An 18,757-nucleotide genomic window follows, 5' to 3' on the forward strand; every position below is an offset into this window, starting at 1 on the left:
AGACCTTGTGTCTATGTCTGAAAGGGGAAAAAATGTGCATAAAATTGAATTACATACCCCGCCATGCAATCACAGTGGCTGGCAACAACATCGCCAGATTTGTTAATAGCAAGCCAAAGTCTGCATGGTTGTTCACTTGATTTTTGACCATGTTTGACTTCAGATGTGAACAAGAATTTGTCCTTCCTCAATTTCTTTACAAGGAAATGTAAGAGCAGAGAAGATACAGTTGACTATGTTCAGACAGGATAATTGGGTTATCAAATTAAATTAAAGTACATGTGTCTCTTTGCAGGTGTGTGGGTGTGCATGTTTTTTCTTCTGGTGTTTTTTTTTTTTTTTTGGGGGGATGGGGCTTGAGTGTGCGGCACCAGTGTTTAAACTTTAATAAGGGAATATTGTTTATAGGGACAGCATAATAGGAAATTTGATTGTGGTGATAAATTTGTATATACCTTTTGATTTGATGAAAAACATGTTTGAACATATGATATTGTAGGCATTTAATTCAGTTTAGCACCCCTTTTAATGTGTGTAGGCTACATAATGATTACGTAAGGGACAGGGGAGAAAACAATTGTGGCAGGAATTTAAGGAAAGTTATACCAGTAAAAGTTCTTGATGGGGTGTTTCACAATCGAGTATGTCGTGGCAGTCATAGAGTGGCTTTTGGGTGATAATTTTGCCAGAACAGTGCATGTGAAACCAATCATTCAAAACAACGCTATAACTGACTAAATTGGTCACAATAACATTTCCTTGTGAAACATCTCCACACTTTGTAGTGGGGAATCTCTATTCAGCAAGAAGAGAAACTTAATGTGTTACTTGGGGGGGACATTACTAAAATGACAAATAATGCCCATAAATTAATCACTGTCATAAAGCTCTGATTTAAGCGTAATTTTAATAATCAGAAATAAACTCAAAATTTCATTCCTCATAAAATATGGGGGAACATATTAAACTGATATGATAGAAAAAACTCTGTAGAACATAGGCCTACTCGACACTACAATGTTGGTGCCTATCATCATGCTGCAACGGCCAGTGTTGGTTGATGGTCCCAATATATGGCGGCTGCATGCGATGCGCGGCATCATTCTCTGCGCTATGACCCCCCGTCCACTTGGTAGAGGTCAGTGCTATAAAAGGCGATCTGTGTCTTTTCACAGTGGCTTTCCCCACCCTCCCCATTTACTTTGTCCATGATGAAATGTGATGGTTTATACTGACAAAGCCGCTCGCTGGATTCTTGCAGGAAATTTGTTTATGCAGTTCATGTATCATTTTTGACAAGGATGCAGTTGGATTAGACACAGTACTTTTAGAAAGGCCGACTATGGGGGAAAAACTATATGGCCCCTGAATGATAATGCGTCTAATCCCGCTAGATCCACGCCAGCTAATACTGCATAAATTAAAAGTGCTGATCACCTTGTCTCAGCATTTTTGCACTTGGCTATGTATTGGGTGACGGCCCTCAATGTTTGGTTTGGGAACAGAGCTTCCATATATCCATTGTCAAATCTGGTCTATCCCCCCCCCCCATGTAATGGTCTGATGCAATGGATGCAGTGTACGTTTTATCTAAGGGTGTGAGCTAACTTTAATTTTGATATGATTTTGTTTGTATTTTTGAAATGACGTAAAATAAATTGAACTGAAATGGGATTGAAGGCATTCCTCCAGGTAGCAGGTCAAATCCTCATGGATGACAAAGCTGCCATCCTGAACAAGAACACTTCACTATTTATAAAGCTGCAAAATCAGTATTTTGGCGAGGAAATCAGTATTTTCTAAGAAGTACAATAGGAAAAGACATTAAACTTAAATTTTAGAAATCAATATTTTGCATGAAACCATTGGTATTCTTCTCATTGTTCAGACCTAATTACTGAGAATCAGTACTAGTTGGCAACCCTTGGACTATGCTCCTGTACTTTGACATGTAATGGGTTGAATGGCTATACAGACTGACAAAGGTTTGATTCCTAAATCTAATGATTTGAGCTTTTCATCAAGAATATTTCTGGTTCCACTCCAGTGGGTAGTGAGACAATTTTCTTTAGGAACGTACGTAAAAGATTAACTTCCTATAAATGGCAATGGTTGTATTGCTATTGGCAATGTCCTAACGTCTAGGAGGTCGGTCCCCAGCCCTGATGGTCCCCATACACTCAGTAAAACATTAAATAGCAGCTGACAATGGTTAGGTTCCTATAAGCAATACCCTACCGTCATGATGATGTGGCCTGTTCTTTCTTAACTTGACTGATGAGTGACCGGTAATGGTCAGGGACTATCGCCTGAAGAGCAAGGTCCAGGATGTAAGCGGTCAGTCCCCAAACCCGATGTTCCCCACCCAGGAAGACCGGGAGAGCTGCCATCGGCTGCCCTGAATACTGGTGAGGCTCGTAGACTGTGTAGGCTTGGCTGGCCGGGCTGCACAGATGGGACAGCGTCATTACAAACACGGATGAGACCTGAAAGAAATTCAGGGATAAAGAAATAGTTTTAATAGAGGTATTACTTGATCGGAGCTGCAAACCGAAATTGCTTCCTACTGGTACCCAATTAGCACCTGGTTGAGAGTGGCAAAGTGTGGATTGACACCTTGCAAAAGGACCCCAGGCCATGGTGGGATTCGAACACACGACTTGCTGATTACAAGGCGATAGTCAGAACCACTACACCACGGTGCTTCCACTCACCAATGTGGAAAAAAAAAACCCAGTAGGGAGTACTTACCTCATCAGGATTGTACTTGAGACTCTTGACATCAATCTCCCCTAGGTATCCGATGACTGGTACCACCGTGATTCTCTGTATGAATACAGGGATCGTATAAGTATAGGTTATTTGGGAAAACTGTAAAGCCAAGATCAAAAGATTCACAACATTGATACATGTACATGTACAGGCTGCAATTAGAAAAGGTATTGATGGCGACGCTATCGATGATGTTGATGGAGATAATAATCATGATGGTTGATATGGTGATGATAATGATGGGGAAGTAATCATGGTGGTGGTGGTTGTGGTGGTGAGGAGGAGGAGGAGGAAGGGGGAGGAGGAGGAGGGTGAAGATGGGAATAGTACTCATGATAGTGGTGATGGCAATGATGATGATGATTACAATGATGGGGATAATGATTGATTGATTGCATTTATTCTTTTTTATTCCAAAATTTAACAAAACTTACAATGTAAAGCATAACACAATAAATATCATATATAGAAATGAAAAAAGGAAACCCACTGGAAAGCAAAGCTTGTTAGCATGGGTTCGCTGATGTTGATGAGGAAGATAACAATGATGATGAAGATGATGATGAGGAGGAGAAGGAAAATAATAATGATAGTAATGATGCTGATGCTGAATTTGGTGAAGATGATGGTGGTGATGATGATCATTATGATGATAGGGATAATAATAATGATGATGCAAATGATAATGATGCTGCTGCTGATAAATGATAATAAACAGCATTATTTAGCAGATTTACTATCAGTAAAATTATCAGAGGCACTTGGTTCCCAAAATTTGTCTAATATTAAAATTACCCCCCCCCCAAAAAAAAAAGGAAAAAAACATCCCTTTTAGTTTCCCATTATGATATTTGCAGAAAAGAGGAATAACCTGCACTGTATTCATTTCTGAGTGAAGGGAAATTCCAATTTGCATATCTGGTTCAAACATATTTGTGTATGGTCCAATCAGCACAAATCATTGGCATGAAGGCTTTGTTCATTAAAAAGAAAGCTGTCCTCTTTAAAGTTTTGAATATATACATGTACTAGACATCAACTGCAAATCACCTTCTTTTGTATTCATCATCTATATATTACAAGTGCATAGAGGGGACAGGCAAACTCATTAAAATGAAAAATACCACAAAGTCTTTCAGCAAAGGAACAGAAATATTTGGACACTAAGCTAAAAATATTACTTCCTGCCTTGTGTTTTGACAATGCTGAAACAATAGAACAATACCCCTAACTTTCTCTGGACTCATGATGACCTCAGAATGACCTACATGTAGGCAATGAAGGTCAATAACAAGTCAAACAATATATGGTAGACAATGGCTTTAGTTCTTCTTCTATGAAGAAAACAATTGGGTTTACATGTACTACTAGATATGGTAACTTGTTTGGTACAAGGAATACATGTAGATATCCTCACAAAAAGTTATGTACATGGGAGTGAAAGCAAGTGACTGAAACGGATACATAAATGGTATAATGATTATGTTGATAATGATTCATATCATGTACAGATTTGAATCAGTATCGATAGATCCATGTATGAAGCCTGAATGAAAACTATGAATACCATCCTGTTGCCATATACATTTTTTTCAAAATGGTCTGTAGAATATTAAAGGGAGAACAAATTTGGTTTATCTTTATCTTTTTTCCCCTGGTCTTTTGAATGATGATGATTATTCTACTAAACAGCTACTTGGGTTAAATTACACAAGCAGCTGGGACGCTGAATGTCAAACACTTGTACTGTTGCACATGTACGGTCCAAATCATGCTGTCGCATGTCCTTGATGTCATAATACAATGTAATTCATTGCGCTTACATTAGCAAATAAATACAAGCGCAGTATGTGAAGGGCTTAATACTGGCTAAATGTGCATTGCTGCTGCAGATCAGGGCCGCCTTACAAGGAGTTATGATTGATCTGATCAATCGCAACTATGGAAAGCCAGCAAAGACAAAAAATGAAATGCATGTGTGATCAAAAAAATGTCTAGACATGTTGTATATTCATAACTTCAATGTTTTCTTGACGATTTGGTTGTTTACTTTTGTTTACAAAGGACATTTTGCAAATTTCCGGTAGAAAATGATGACACTGATGAATTGATCTAATCAACGTAACTCTTAGTAAGGCAGGGCCCTGATGCGCATTTGAGGGAGTATTTTGCTTTTGGCTCCGAATCATCTTCCTCATTGTCCTAGAGATAAACATTGGAAAAATTGATTACAGTTCGTATTTTTCGCTGCCTTCTGAGGTATTGTACAACACAAAAAGTGAATATTCTTATTCATCCAATGGCACAACATTTTGCATTCGGTGAAAGAGACACTACGCCTCGTGAAATAGAACATCTCTCTTTCACCTCATGCCTATTTGCTATTTGTGTATACTGGCTAGTGGCTACTTATCCATCAAATGCATGTACATGATGTCCCTGCATTCCCCAAATTTCTTTGAACTGGCACCATCTACACCTGGGTGCAGATTGGCAAATGAGTATAAATGTTATATGCAGAATTATATAATCATTCATTGTGACATGTGTTTGGTTCCATGCAAAACTCTTGGGCCTGTATTCTGAATTCCAGTTTAACGTAGGTCATGATCCCTAAAAACTGTGGTACAAATATGGGAAGCCAACATGGTCAAATTTTGTTTTCATTGTACTTTTCTTTTCTTTTTATACCGTGCTCTTTCGTCATACTTTATCGGTGAATAAAACTATTATAGATATTGTTCCAGACATTTATGAACAATTTGAGTGTCAAATGTGCTGATAAATTGAACCTGTACTGTTACTGATTTATGTCACAATTGGTCATCCATAGTTAAACCACAACCTTAGACCGAAGTTTAAGTTAAGCCAGAGTTCAGAATACAGGTCAGAGAGTTCATCCATGCATGCGAAGCGAGTACAGGAAGCACTGACATTTTAGAAAAAACCCACTGAACATCACCTTGAAATACAACAGACAACACAGTATGTAATCTACCTCTCTTCCTACTGGCGATAGGTTGCCCCAAACCTCCACCATTGATGGGTCGACTCCCAGTTCCTCCTGGAGCTCCCGAAGAGCCGTGTGGCACACGTCCCCGTCCGTAGGGTCCATCTTTCCTCCAGGAAAACTAAAGAAACAGAACATTCAAACAAGGTTTGATGTGAAAATCTAGGATCAAAATACAATATCTGAGCTGCCCCTACTGGAATGAACACAGTGTCCTACAGTGTGTGCCACAGTGGGTTCACAGTGTGGAACAAAATGTTAAATCCCCTATACACTGTTGAATTCACAGTGTGATTCACACTGAAAAAACTGCTTAAACTTCAACAGTGTGAATCACATATTCACATAGTCGACCATGTGAACACACTTTGAAATTTGAACAGCCCCTACTGGAATGAACATTGTCCCAGGGTGTGTTCACAGTGTGGAACAAAATGTGAGATCTCCTTCATACTGTTGGATTTGAGTATTTTAACCAGGGCCTTTATTAAGTATGTGAATCACATATTTACATGTACAATGTACAAAGCCGACCATGTGAACACACTGTGAACAGCCACACTGTCAAGGTGTCCATGGTGAAAATATTTTCACACTGTTGAAGTTTAAGCAGTCCACCATGTGAACACACTGTCGAGGTGTCCACAGTTTGAAAATATCTGCAGTGTAAATAACATATTCCACATTATATCCTACATAGATTAAATCCTTTACAGTGATTGGTTCAAGTAGCATCATGTGACCGAATATATTTCAACTATGATGTTGCGTGACGTCAGACCTCGATATATTTTTGGATATACCGAGGTCTGACGTCATTATTTCACAAAACTGGATATCTAGCTAAACTCTCGGGCATACCGGCCAGCGCGCTCTCTCTCCCGGGCAAGTCCCACGATGCGTCGGCGCAGGCAGAAATCTGCGTTCCGCTGAGCGCGATGGCTTGGAGAAAAGTAGGTAATTCAACTCAAGTAACCGCTCAGCACATAGATTTTGGCTACAAATTATTAAAAGTAGGATATAAAACAAATATATCAGGGGTTTCATTCGAAAGCATAGTGGGAATTATTAATCCTCGGTTGGACTGGCAAAACTACTATATTTCCCTAGGGGCTTCGCCCCTCAGGAAAAATAGTACTTACCAGACCAACCTTGGATAAATAATTCCACTATACTTTCTCAAAGCCTGATATATTTGTTTACTGTGAACACACTGTGATCATACTATGTGACACTGTGTTGTTTCCCGCAGGGCATATTCACATTTCAGGGAGAATTTAAGGAAACGGGGAGATCTTTCTCAATTACACAGAATCCAATGAAAGAAATCACTTTATGAATCAGGGAAATGATGAAAATCTGCAAATTTCACTTTAAAAAAAAATCAGTCAATTTTCAGGTAGTCTTCCTATCAATCAGGGAGACTTGACAGTCGTACATTTTTTGTTAATTCATTTTCTCTACATGCACTGTAGGGATGCTGTCTGGGGTCTTGGGTGCCACTGTTTTGGCCCTAGCTCAACAGCCAATGTTTGGAACGCTTAAGCAGTTGTTTAAACTTTTTTTAATAATGTATTTCTAGGGGTTTAGGCAGTGGCTGTTGGAGTGGCGGGCCTGGGCAGGGGTGCTTGAATTGCTGAACTGTGTCTTTGCAGTGTATTTCAGTGTTGTTATTTGTTGTCTGCTCTTTCTGTATGTTTTTCAAGTATTTGTTTCATGGTGGTGCCCCACCTCCAATTTTGTTTTAAACTGCCGGGGCTCCCAATCAAAGATATCTAAAAAAATTGTATATATTTGTATTGTTATTATTGATTGATTGAAATAAACTTTGAATTGAACTGAACTGAAATTGAATATTACTGTCTACTTTTGTGTTTGTTTAGTCTTATCTAATTCTCAGCCCACGTATCTTTGTTGGCAAGCATGAAGCTACAAATAATTAGATTTATGTGACCATGAACCAAAAATAGGGTGACATTTTTCTTTGAAAATGTACTCTCTGAATTAGGTATTTATACATTAGACATTATTTTGGTGATGTGGCTGTAGACATGAAAGTGAAAAATCAGACTTGGCAACAGTTATGCAACGACATATGCTACCTGACTACAGGATATCTTTTGATGGGCTTGACCTCCAAGCTTCAATCTCTGTATACTGTACCTGACTTCTCCTGAGTGGTCTTTAAGAGTCCTTGTCCGTAACGTGAACAGGATGCAGGGTTCTCTGTTGACACTGCACAAGGGCACCACCACCGCCCCTCTCTGCTTCACGTCCTTGGTATAAAACCTCCTCAGTGTCCTCTTAGACGATAAACTACTCATCACTCTTTCCTTATTCTCCTCTGAAAAGACGTCTCCAAGGGACGGTATCCTCGCCCCAGACATGCCACTGGTGGAGCCAAGACGGGCAGGCTGCCCATCCGTCGCTCTGGACTTCTCTAGGGCATCCCAGTGGGCAGGGGTACATATTCTTCTAGAAGGTGAAAGCACTGGAGGATGGCTTGTATGGCAGTCTGTGAGAGTATTTCTGTTTGCTGCAAAGCTAACAGGTGGGTGACTAGATGGGAAGATGCTGGACTGTCTATGTAAAGCACATATTCTGCCATTCAGTTGCTTTCCACATATCCACCGAACTGATGCTCTGTGCATCAACTTGGTGAAGGAACTTGAATTCATGGCTGATAGAAACAGCAGTAGTGTCAATTTGTGGTAAACACTTATGAGTACAATACTTCTTCAAGTACCTAGGTTTATTGCAGGTAGGACTCTCCTGAAAAAGACAGACACAAAGAAAATGTGTAAAGAAAGTAATCAATTACACAAGGGAAAAATAAAGATGAAAAACTATTTGCGGGGGCTACTTTTTACAGCTACAGTGGCAGTCAGCAATCTTTGAGTGTAGCTACACTCGAATTTACACTCAGGTCCAGAACAATAGAGTGACCAAGCCAGAATAGGACAACAATAGATTCCCTGGACCATTTCCTTTGTTCTTGCTCGAGCGTAAAATTGAGTGTAAGCTATATGTACGCTCAAAGATTGCTGAGTCTGTAACTGCCTTCTTCTGCAACAATGAATAAGCTTTGAACTTGGAAATAAAATTGGATTTCCAAGGCTCTTTCTTTTTTTTTATTTCAGTGCTCTTTTTAGCAATTAAAGTGGTGCAATCACCAAGCCCCCTTACATGTTTTCCCTTGCAAAATACACATACACAGTAGTATTGTGAATTCTGCACTTTGTGCATCAATTTAGAAATATATTTCACACATAAAGTACATGTAAACCTTTTTAAAACAAAGGCAGGATGAGATGTCTAGCTAGCAAGTCAATTTTTTTTTCTTTAAAAACCTGTCTAACACTTTTTTGATATAGGTTCATCAGTGTGATATTGGACAATAATTCTTGGAATCCACTGTTACAATACAAATACTAGTCACCTACATGCAAATATATCAATTTTTCATTGACTACATGTAATTCTTTACAGAAATTAGAATTTTTGTGTTAATCAGAATTAGCTCCCTGTCTCATAACGGGGCAGTTTATTATTCGTGCATGGCAAAAGACCCGAAAAATTGCCAAAATACAATACAATGCTAATTCTCCACAATTACACACTATCTTCTAGATGCATTTGGCACACATTTTTAAATTCATACTTAGATGGTAATTTGGATTCCGTACAAACTTATTTTGAAATTGTTCACAACTGGCAATTATCTTTAAAGGACAAGTCCACCCCAACAAAAACTTGATTTGAATAAAAAGAGAAAATTCAACAAACATAACACTGAAAATTTCATCAAAATCTGATGTAAAATAAGTTATGACATTTCAAAATTTTGCTTCATTTCACAAAAACAGTTATATGAACAAGCCAGCTACATCCAAATAAAGAGTCGATGATGTCATTCACTCACTATTTCTTTTGTTTTTTATTGTTTGAAATATGAAATATTGTGATTTTCTCATCATTGTCATGTGAAATTTTCATTCCTCCCTGAACACGTGGAATTCCATTATTTTAACATGTTGTGCTTCAGGCAAGGAGGTCCTAATCGTCAAATTCGTAAAAATTGAAATATTGTATAATTTAAACAATAAAAAATGAAAGAAATAGTGAGTGACATTTTGACTTTGTTAAAATAAGCGAAACTTTGAAATGTCATAACTTTCTTATTTTACATCCAATTTTGATGAAATTTTCAGCATTGTGCTTGTCTGAATTTTATCTATTGATTTAAATCAACATTTTTCCGAGGTGGACTTGACCTTTAATGCAGGATTGAAAATGCAAATTGATGTCTTTTGTCTACATGTAGGCTATATATTATTTGATTCAAGAACCAGAAGCCTAATTCTAGACCACAGTTTCAAACATGGAGTTTTATAAGGTTTGAATACAACTTGTAAGAGTAACACTTAATAGAGAAGTAATTTGGGATTTTTGAATTGGTCAAAGAGTGACATATATGGTTTCAAAATTGGAAACAAGATGTGAATATTAAAAAAAACAAATATACAGTGCGTATCAAAAAAAAGTTTACACTTTGAAAAAGCACTTGGAATTCAAAAATATACAACATGTGGGTAATTTTTTCACATATAATCTTGGGTTTGGGTCTCATCTATCCAATGAAAGTAAAAGTTTTGTCAGAATGTTACACTTGAGTGAGCACTGTCCATTTCTGTTAAGCTCGCAGAAATCTGTTTGCGCAGAAATGCTCGTTTTCATGCTGTGTCAAGGGGAAAGGACGAAATCAAACTTACACTACGAAAGATTTATCATACATTTCCCTTGCACTTTTAGTCAATTGGAATAAAACGGATACATTCAAGCATTTTGTGACAATTTTGCCACCCAAATTGAAATTTCAACACTTAATAAGCACAACCTTTACCCTATTTGTGCCAGCAGGATCTGAGGACATAACTGAATTTTAACAAAAGTTTATATCAGACAACTCCAGCATTTTTTCACTAAGTTTTTATCATTGAAAGTTGGTTTACATTTCATTTATCATTTAATACTTGTTTCTCCACACTTTTCCCAAGCTTAGTAATGATTAACAAAATTAAAATCAAGCTTAAGCCATTCCATGTAAATCAGAGCTCAGTGTAAAGCGAATATCGTCACGATGGCCTCGGTTAGTGGGGGAGTGGGGTGGAACGAAATGCACTCTTCGAAGTGTTTTGGGCAAGGAAACAAGTCAAACAATGTTGAAGATATCTTCAAATCAATTTTACCAGCTAAATTCCATGTGTTCTTCATGATTAAGGTCTACTTTTATTCGCATAACTATTTCAAATTTCTGCGCAAATAATTTTTCACTAACTTTTCAAAAGTAAGTGGTGCTCACTCAAGCGGAAATATTTTTCGACAGTTATATCGTCATTTGCTTTAATGGACCTGTACCAATGTTAAAATGTGGAACAATCCTCAGAATATTACAAATGTATAATTTTACAGGATTTTTTCAAAGTGTAAACTTTTTTTTGATACGCACTGTATAATGTTAGCTTCATTCCTATATAATAGGCCTATAAATTTTGGAGAGATAAAATATTGGGATAACTCTGTTGGCTCCACTCACCAATTAAAGAGACCAAAGTTCTAAGTTGATCTGTACAGGGGCTCAATGGCCATCTATATGTTTATGTATTAAGTTTGGATAAACCAGGGAAGTGGGAGTTGCGCGACAGATGAAGTCAATGTTTCTTCCTATTAAGTTTCTTTTTCGTATTTTGATGCATTTCAGGCCAAAAATAGAGTAATACTCTTTACATATATTTCGGTCCAGTTCTTTTTATATATTTATATGAAATAAAAACAAAAATTGATGAGCACCGCTGGGGGATTTTGCATGGTGGCTGCACAATCGGAAGCCATCTGTGTACGAGGAGAAGAAAAAAAAACTCCTTGAAACAGACGGCTGCCAGCTGTCTATTTTTACACCTTTTCTGATGATTTGGCACTGTTCGGATTGAAAGTAGATAAAAAGAAGCCTGCAGAAACGAGTAGGCAAAAGCTCACAAGGTCAAGGTAAAAACAAAGTGATTGTGAAAAGATGAAAATTAATTTACTTTTAGGCCTTTCTTAGAAAAAATCTGGATTTGCTGAAATCCAAGAAGAAACCAGCTTCTACTCTAAGTTACAACCCACATTGGTATTAAAGCTAAATTCTTACACAAGCACAAAAATAATACGCTTGCATATATTATATAGTTAACAATAACAGTCACATTCTACACTTCGTCTTGTTGTTGTTGTCTTCATCTTCCCATGACTGAGCACGTTAACAAATGGAGATATAACTGAGAACCGTGTTCATTGAATGAGTGGCTATTACTTAGTATTCAAAACAAACATTTGTCAACGAAATAGCCATCCAATAGTGGACATTTGCGAGTTGGAATCCTGGGGCCGATTGCAAGAAGCGTCTTTCATGTCGCCCATCTATTATGCTGTAGCTTGTGAAACGCATTTTCAATACAAATAAACTACCTGCGAACATTTTTGAATCATCCGTTAAACTTAAAGCAAACAAAACCTTTTATTATTATAATAAAATGTGATCATGAAATTGTGTACAAATTGATTTAAATGCTAGCAAACAAATTTTATATGTTTATCATACATTGCACAAATATTCCACATAGGCCTACAGCTTATATCATAAAACTTAAATTTGAAAAGATGGGCAACTCGAAAATCCTTTCCTTTGGAACAACCCTTTTTTGTGCAATCGGCCCAAACTAACGTTCTTAGACTTAGTTAAGAGACCCCCTCCCCCCTCTCTCTCTTTTCAGTTCCTCTCCTGTTCGGAGATCAGCATGTATCACTGCAAAAGTTAAGTCAATGAGTCTTGTATTGGTAAATGTCAATTCTATGTCCAGGGGAACTGAAACTTGAAAGACAGGCAGGTTACTGAGAGTTACACGAAATATAACGAATGGGACTGCAATATAACTAAGTCTAAGAAAAATTTAAGGGAAGATGACACTATACCTTATAAGTAACTTTAAGACTTAAGACGATCAAATACAGGTAAAGCTATATACGGTACCTACTCAGCAAGCACATTACCTCCTACAATGCTCTTGACGGCCAGTATCCTTAAGTTAGAGGAATTTATTTACTTGACGAGGTAGACCACAGAGTTTCACGTCACACGAACTGCTAGCTAGTTCAAGTTAGTTTTTTATCCTAATTGCGAATTGAATCAATAGTGAAATGCGTAGCGCGTGCATGCACCCGGGACGTGTACCCATCAGTGCGTGTACCGAAGGCGACAGCTTGTTAAGGGGCCAAATGTGTAAATAAAGCCCGCAAAAACCTAAATTATTGTTCTTTGTAATATTATATAATGACATAAGAAACATTTTTATATAACTTTATGAAACATATTTGCTTAGGGCCAGGCACGGACAGTGGCGGCGTAGCTATAAAGGATTTTTTTCCTGGGGGGGGGGGCACGGGCCATTTTTTCTGGTGTGTGTTCCGACTTTCGCCAGTAGGAGACGGGGCCCAAAATTATATTCACCTTTATTTTCCCCGATCAGTCATTCTTAGTTTTATTCTTATAAAACGACATAATCATTACATAATTTCATAAGCCTTATAAAAAGTGCGAGCGCGAAGCGCGAGCGATTTTTATAATTTTTTTTACTTTCATGTATTTTGTCCTGAAATTGGAATATTCTGGTCAATGTTATGTGTGATCCTGAACAAGATTCGTAAGTAGATGGTTACTGCGAATTAACGCCAAGCATCGAAAGGGACCTGTTGAGGACTGCTTGCATGCAGCCGGTGCATGCATGTTACCCACGAAACGGTACTTTAAGTAAATTTTGAATAAAGAGCACGCAGCTCGGCTATCGCGCACGTTTTAGATTTAGACCCAGAATCTGGGAATTCTGAATGGAACATTACGGAATACACGTACACAATATATGTACTTGGCAAATCAAGCAATGTAACCACGCAGCGTGAGCTTAAAATGCTGGTGTGTAGACCACAAAACGGACATTTTACAGAGCACTTAAATTCATAAATGAAAAAAAAAAATAATGAAAGTTCGATGTCCCGGCTAAAATATGTTTTGTATATTGACTTCAAAACTTGCTCCATATCAGCCTATTGAACAAGAAGGAATCCCATCAAACAGGCAATTCTGGCGCGAAGCGCAAGCAAAAATTTCTTGTAACATGAAAGATTTTTTTGCATGTCTTCCCCTCACATTATTTCATTCACTCGTCTTCCTCCACTTATTTTCCTCTTCGATCTTTTTGTCTTCTGTCTTCCTTCTTCTTTTCCTTTTTTTCTTTTCTTCTTTCTCACTTTTTTTTTGCTCTGCCAATTTTTTTTTCTGGGGGGCACCTGGGGGGGGGCACACCAAATCTCAGGGGCGGGGGCAATTGCCCCCAAGGCCCCCCGTAGCTACGCCACTGGGCACGGATCCAGGGGGCACATGTCCCCCCCCCCTTCAACCGCGTACTGGATTTTAATTTGGAGAGGGCGGTAAATGCACGCCAAGCGTGCCAACGGTGCCAACTCAACAGTTACAGAGCGCTCAAAGCACCCTACCTAAGTTTTTGTCTCATCAAATTCAAATCAAAAGAAGGCGTCTCTTACGTCTCTAGTATATATCCTAATCCCACGAATATTGATTTGCTGTGATTAAAACAACATTTTTTTTCGAAAGAAATTATGAGCGCCCAAACATGGGAAAAGACTGAAAAATTTGAAATAATTCCTCTTTCCGCGTGAAGCGCGGAAGCCAGAAATGTTTTGTAAAAATATAAATGAGTAGAAAAAAAACAGAAATTATACAATTATGCTTACCTTGGTCATATAAGATATGATCGTTAAAATTTTATCCACATTAATTATATACTATATAGGCTACAGGCAGTGGCGTAGACAGGTCCTTAGACCTGGGGGGGATGATCCCTAGCTGCAATATATATATATATATATATATATATATGCATATCTATATATATATATATATTTGAGATCAGTAGTATGGAGAGGGCCGTAGCAAGGTCAATACCCGTCTTCATCAAGCTTTATATAAATATATATATATATATATATATATATATATATATATATATATATATATATATATATATATATATATATATATATATATATATATATATAATTAATATATAAATATAAAGAATGAAGGAGATAACGTACTCGATAAAAACAAAATATCATGGGCCAAAGCAGACGAGTTAAAGATAACAAAATAACACGATCTGCCTCATGGATTATCTCGTGTGTCTTTTAATCACTTTGCTTTCAGCAATAAACAGGGCATCCAGTAATAAAGAAACTTCCTTGCATATTTTTCATGGCAGTAATCTTTTGTTTGATCAATGACAAGGAGTAAAGATGATCATAAGAGAAATGTCATTTGTCGGATGTCTAGTTATCATCTTGGTCATGACAGTCCTGCTAAACATGATCTAGAATAACTAGTATTCCTTATTTTACTAGTATACTCTTTTAAAAGTAGCGATATTGTTAATGATCAAACGAATGAATCAACAACTAAAAGAATAAACAAATAAACAGCCAAATAACTAAAAAAAATATCAATTACAATTATAGTAATAGGGGTAAAATAAAAAAAGCTCAACGTTATATTTCTTATCCACGTGCAGATATGCGGACACTAGAATGATAAGCACACTCTGTTTAAAATTACCATGATTACAAAGGCTTGATTGAATTAAGTATGGAAATGAAATAAACCTCACCGGGTTGTCGGAAGTAAACTGTATAGATAGTAACTTGTTATAATTTCGATTCATTTCTTATTATGTACCTTGTTATGATGATTATGATAAAAACATAGGTAAGGAAATGTAACAGTTTATAACCTTCAAACCTAGAAGACTGCGCACGTACAGAAATCACTGGTATAAGTAATTCCAAAATACATTGCGCCAAAAATATTGAGTGAAAAAACCTCGGATATCACTGAGGCCATCCAAAATTTGCACTTTCATTCCAAAATCATTCATTTACTAATTCGCTCCTTAGAGACTGAAAATTTTCACCTTTCCTTTGCAAAGTAGGGGTTGAGGACATGGCCAGCAGGGAAAAGGGTCAGTGTATGTGTATAGGTAATTTCTTATTAATTCGTTTGAACAGTGTCAATGTGTTAGGAAAGCAATTGCTCTGAAAGGGAGTAATAAAGCGACACTTTCTTAAATCTGTAATGAAATATTTTGAACTTATCTCCTTTGCAAATACATAATTATTATAAGGAAATGTACTTGGTGAAACTCTGAATAACGATCCTTAAATGTATATGACGACGCAAGACAGTCGTTATTACTTAAAACTTGCAAGTTGTTAATGCATATATGATGATTGACTCTGAATAAAAGTCCAATTTTGATCATGTTTGTCATTGCTGTACGTTATGATTATTACTGCAATTATTATTGATTGATTTTAACTAGCATTCATTGCTTTATTACTGTATAGTTTTGCTTCTTCCCCCACAGAAACCTGGGGGGATGATTGTACACACCATCCCCCCCACCTAAAATTCTGGGGGGGATGCATCCCCCCCATCCCCCCCGCTATCTACGCCCCTGGCTACAGGAAAGAAATAGGCCCTATTCCTTCCTGTGAAAGGCGTTCAAGCTCGGAATTTTGGAAATTTCTCCGAAACTTAAACCTGTTTTAATTTTGATATTTCTTAGAGTATATATAAGTCAATTTTAAGAAGAAAAACGAGCTCAAAATGTGAAGGGATGATGCAAGCTAAAGAAAGACTTTTCCTTTCCAACGCTCGCGAAGAACGGAAACATCTGTGATTTATTTTGGAAGAAAAAAAAATTGTGTAATTCCCTTTTGTTTAAGAAACTTCAGTGATGTTCAAAATTTCAAATCAATTGGGCAAAGCAAGACAGCTAGATGGATGTGCAGTGATATAGAATAAATTTTGATATCATACTTACGTTTGCATATAGAACGCACGAATTTAATGCCTCCCCTTTGAGCAGATACTTTGCCAAAAATTACTTGCTGAAAAGTGGAAGAAATAGCATTGGGGACTCGGGGAGTGACGGTAGGCCTAATGTTTACCCGCTCCGAACAGAAGAGCCAAAGTTTGTGTCAATGCAATTAAAAAAAAAAACTTTCATACTCGTTACACCTATGTATATATATATATATATATACATACTTTATACTGATTTTTTTTTGACAAGAATATACGATTCCCACAGCCGGGAAAGAAAAACGGGGTAGAAAAAACTCGTTTGTGGGAAACAAAAAGGGAATGGCAATTTTGACATTTTCCCGCGCGGAGCGCGGAAGCAAAATTTTGTATGAAGGGAGAAGAACGTCTCGTTTAGGTTTTTATTATTTTGACCGAAAATGAAAAACAAAGTTATACCTTTCTTCCTTGTACTCATTTTGCTTTTTTGGCTCCTTCCTCCTTCTTTTTTTTATTATATTTTTGGTCGGGAGCGTTGGGGGGGGGGGGCGACCGTCCCCACCGCCCCCTGGCTACGCACCTGCCTGCCCTCTTTTGAGAAGCAAAGTGCATGGTGGTTGAAACCCGTCTTTTTTTGCCTGTGAAATTTGCTTGGGTACGAAATATCCTTAATTTGTTGTTGAAAACCCTTTTAGGGGCTTTTATTTTTGCTTTTCAAATTTTTCGGGTACGAAGTATCCTTAATTTGTTGATGAAACCCTTTTTCTTTTGGCTTGTCAAAATTTTCCTCCGAACAAATTTGCCCTCCCCCTATGTCTTCATTTTTCCTGGTGCTCGCATTGTCTGTTTAACGAGATACATGATCCTATTGTACTAAAACCTCCCGTTTCAGAGTCAATGCACCCCGCAATGCACACCCAAATTTTCATGACTAAAGTGATTGCCCCATTTTCAGGTCTTAAAGGCGAATGGCACCTTTGAAACATGTGGACTTGTTTTCAAGAAGAAAAATAATAAAATTAAGAACAAAGAAAATTCGAGAAAAATCGGACAAATAATGAGAAAGTCGAGCATTTGAATATTGTGATCACCATAGAGATCCTCCCATTGGCAATGCGACAAAGATGTGGGATGTCACATGTGAACAAATACCCCCAAAATGTCTCTTTTTGCTCTTTCTCATGGTAATACAAACTCTTTATCCGTAATAATTTCTTTGAAAATTGTACATGCCCTCCTATAAAAGTAATACATGATCTACTGATAGATGTGCTAAAAGAGGCAGTTTAAATGAAATATATACAAAAGTATATAATATTATAAAATATATAATATTTTACCAACACAGATGAACTTCATCGTACTGGGAAAAAAATTATCGCATTGCCTACTAATAGGATCTCCATTGCATTAGAGATCGCAATTTTCAAATGCATATAACTCTCATTATTTGTCAGATTTTCATTCATCAACTTTTTCATTGATCCGTTTCTTTGATTTTTCTGTTTTCACACAAGCTATTTTGATCCAAAGGTTTCATTTTCCTTTAATATCAAACACCCTGCCCGTGCTTACGTTCGCATTAGTGGGTTGGTGAGAAAATTATGCCTGCTCTTTGATCATGAATTCCAAAAATTAGTCCTTAAAAAATCTGATCTAAATATCAAAAATTTTCAGGTCGCGCTTCGCGCTCGCATCATTTGGTTAGTTAGTGCCCCACTCCTTTCAGAAAAAGCAGTGATAGGATTAACAGGGAAGAAATCGTTAAACTTCATCTCTTTCACAAATCCAAACAGTAATACGTCGCTAAATAGATTTTTTTACAAGTTCAAACAGCTGCAAATTCGGTTTATTTTCGATTCGTCTTGTGCCAATTCGTCCAATTCCCAACTCGTCTACGTTCATTTGGTCTACCATCAGTTCGTCCCCTATCCACATGGTCTAACTGCCAATTCGTCCACTCACCATATCGTCTAATGACCAGCTGGTCCAATAGCCATTTA

The 18,757-nt window shown here is 37.3% G+C and overlaps 1 protein-coding gene across 3 annotated transcripts; it reads right to left on the minus strand.

Annotated features, from left to right (window-relative positions):
• Nucleotides 1-1,362: 1,362 nt before the first annotated feature.
• On the minus strand, nucleotides 1,363-12,982 carry LOC121427955 (nucleoside diphosphate-linked moiety X motif 8-like). Of its 3 annotated transcripts, none has more exons than XM_041624532.1 (5): nucleotides 12,852-12,982; nucleotides 7,946-8,554; nucleotides 5,735-5,903; nucleotides 2,752-2,826; nucleotides 1,363-2,486 (listed from the first exon to the last, which is right to left on the minus strand). In XM_041624532.1, exons 2-5 carry the CDS (start codon nucleotides 8,458-8,460, stop codon nucleotides 2,241-2,243), a joined length of 1,005 nt encoding a protein of 334 aa, XP_041480466.1. In that variant the 5' UTR covers nucleotides 8,461-8,554; nucleotides 12,852-12,982; the 3' UTR covers nucleotides 1,363-2,240. The 3 variants fall into 3 exon arrangements, with proteins under 3 accessions (XP_041480466.1, XP_041480465.1, XP_041480467.1); XM_041624531.1 differs by having other exon boundaries at nucleotides 12,872-12,980; XM_041624533.1 differs by having other exon boundaries at nucleotides 5,771-5,903; nucleotides 12,872-12,978.
• Nucleotides 12,983-18,757: the final 5,775 nt, after the last annotated feature.

This window comes from Lytechinus variegatus, chromosome 14, assembly GCF_018143015.1.
Source record: "Lytechinus variegatus isolate NC3 chromosome 14, Lvar_3.0, whole genome shotgun sequence".
Classification (NCBI taxonomy): domain Eukaryota; kingdom Metazoa; phylum Echinodermata; class Echinoidea; order Temnopleuroida; family Toxopneustidae; genus Lytechinus; species Lytechinus variegatus.

Bases quoted from the DNA above. Each gene is read 5' to 3' on its own strand.
- LOC121427955 (XM_041624532.1), bottom strand. From the start codon at position 8,460: ATGAATTCAAGTTCCTTCACCAAGTTGATGCACAGAGCATCAGTTCGG. The intron at 5,904-7,945 runs GTACAGTATACA...CTGTTTCTTTAG, and splicing joins GACCACTCAGGAGAAGTCAG to TTTTCCTGGAGGAAAGATGG. The intron at 2,487-2,751 runs GTAAGTACTCCC...AATTTCTTTCAG, and splicing joins TCAAGTACAATCCTGATGAG to GTCTCATCCGTGTTTGTAAT.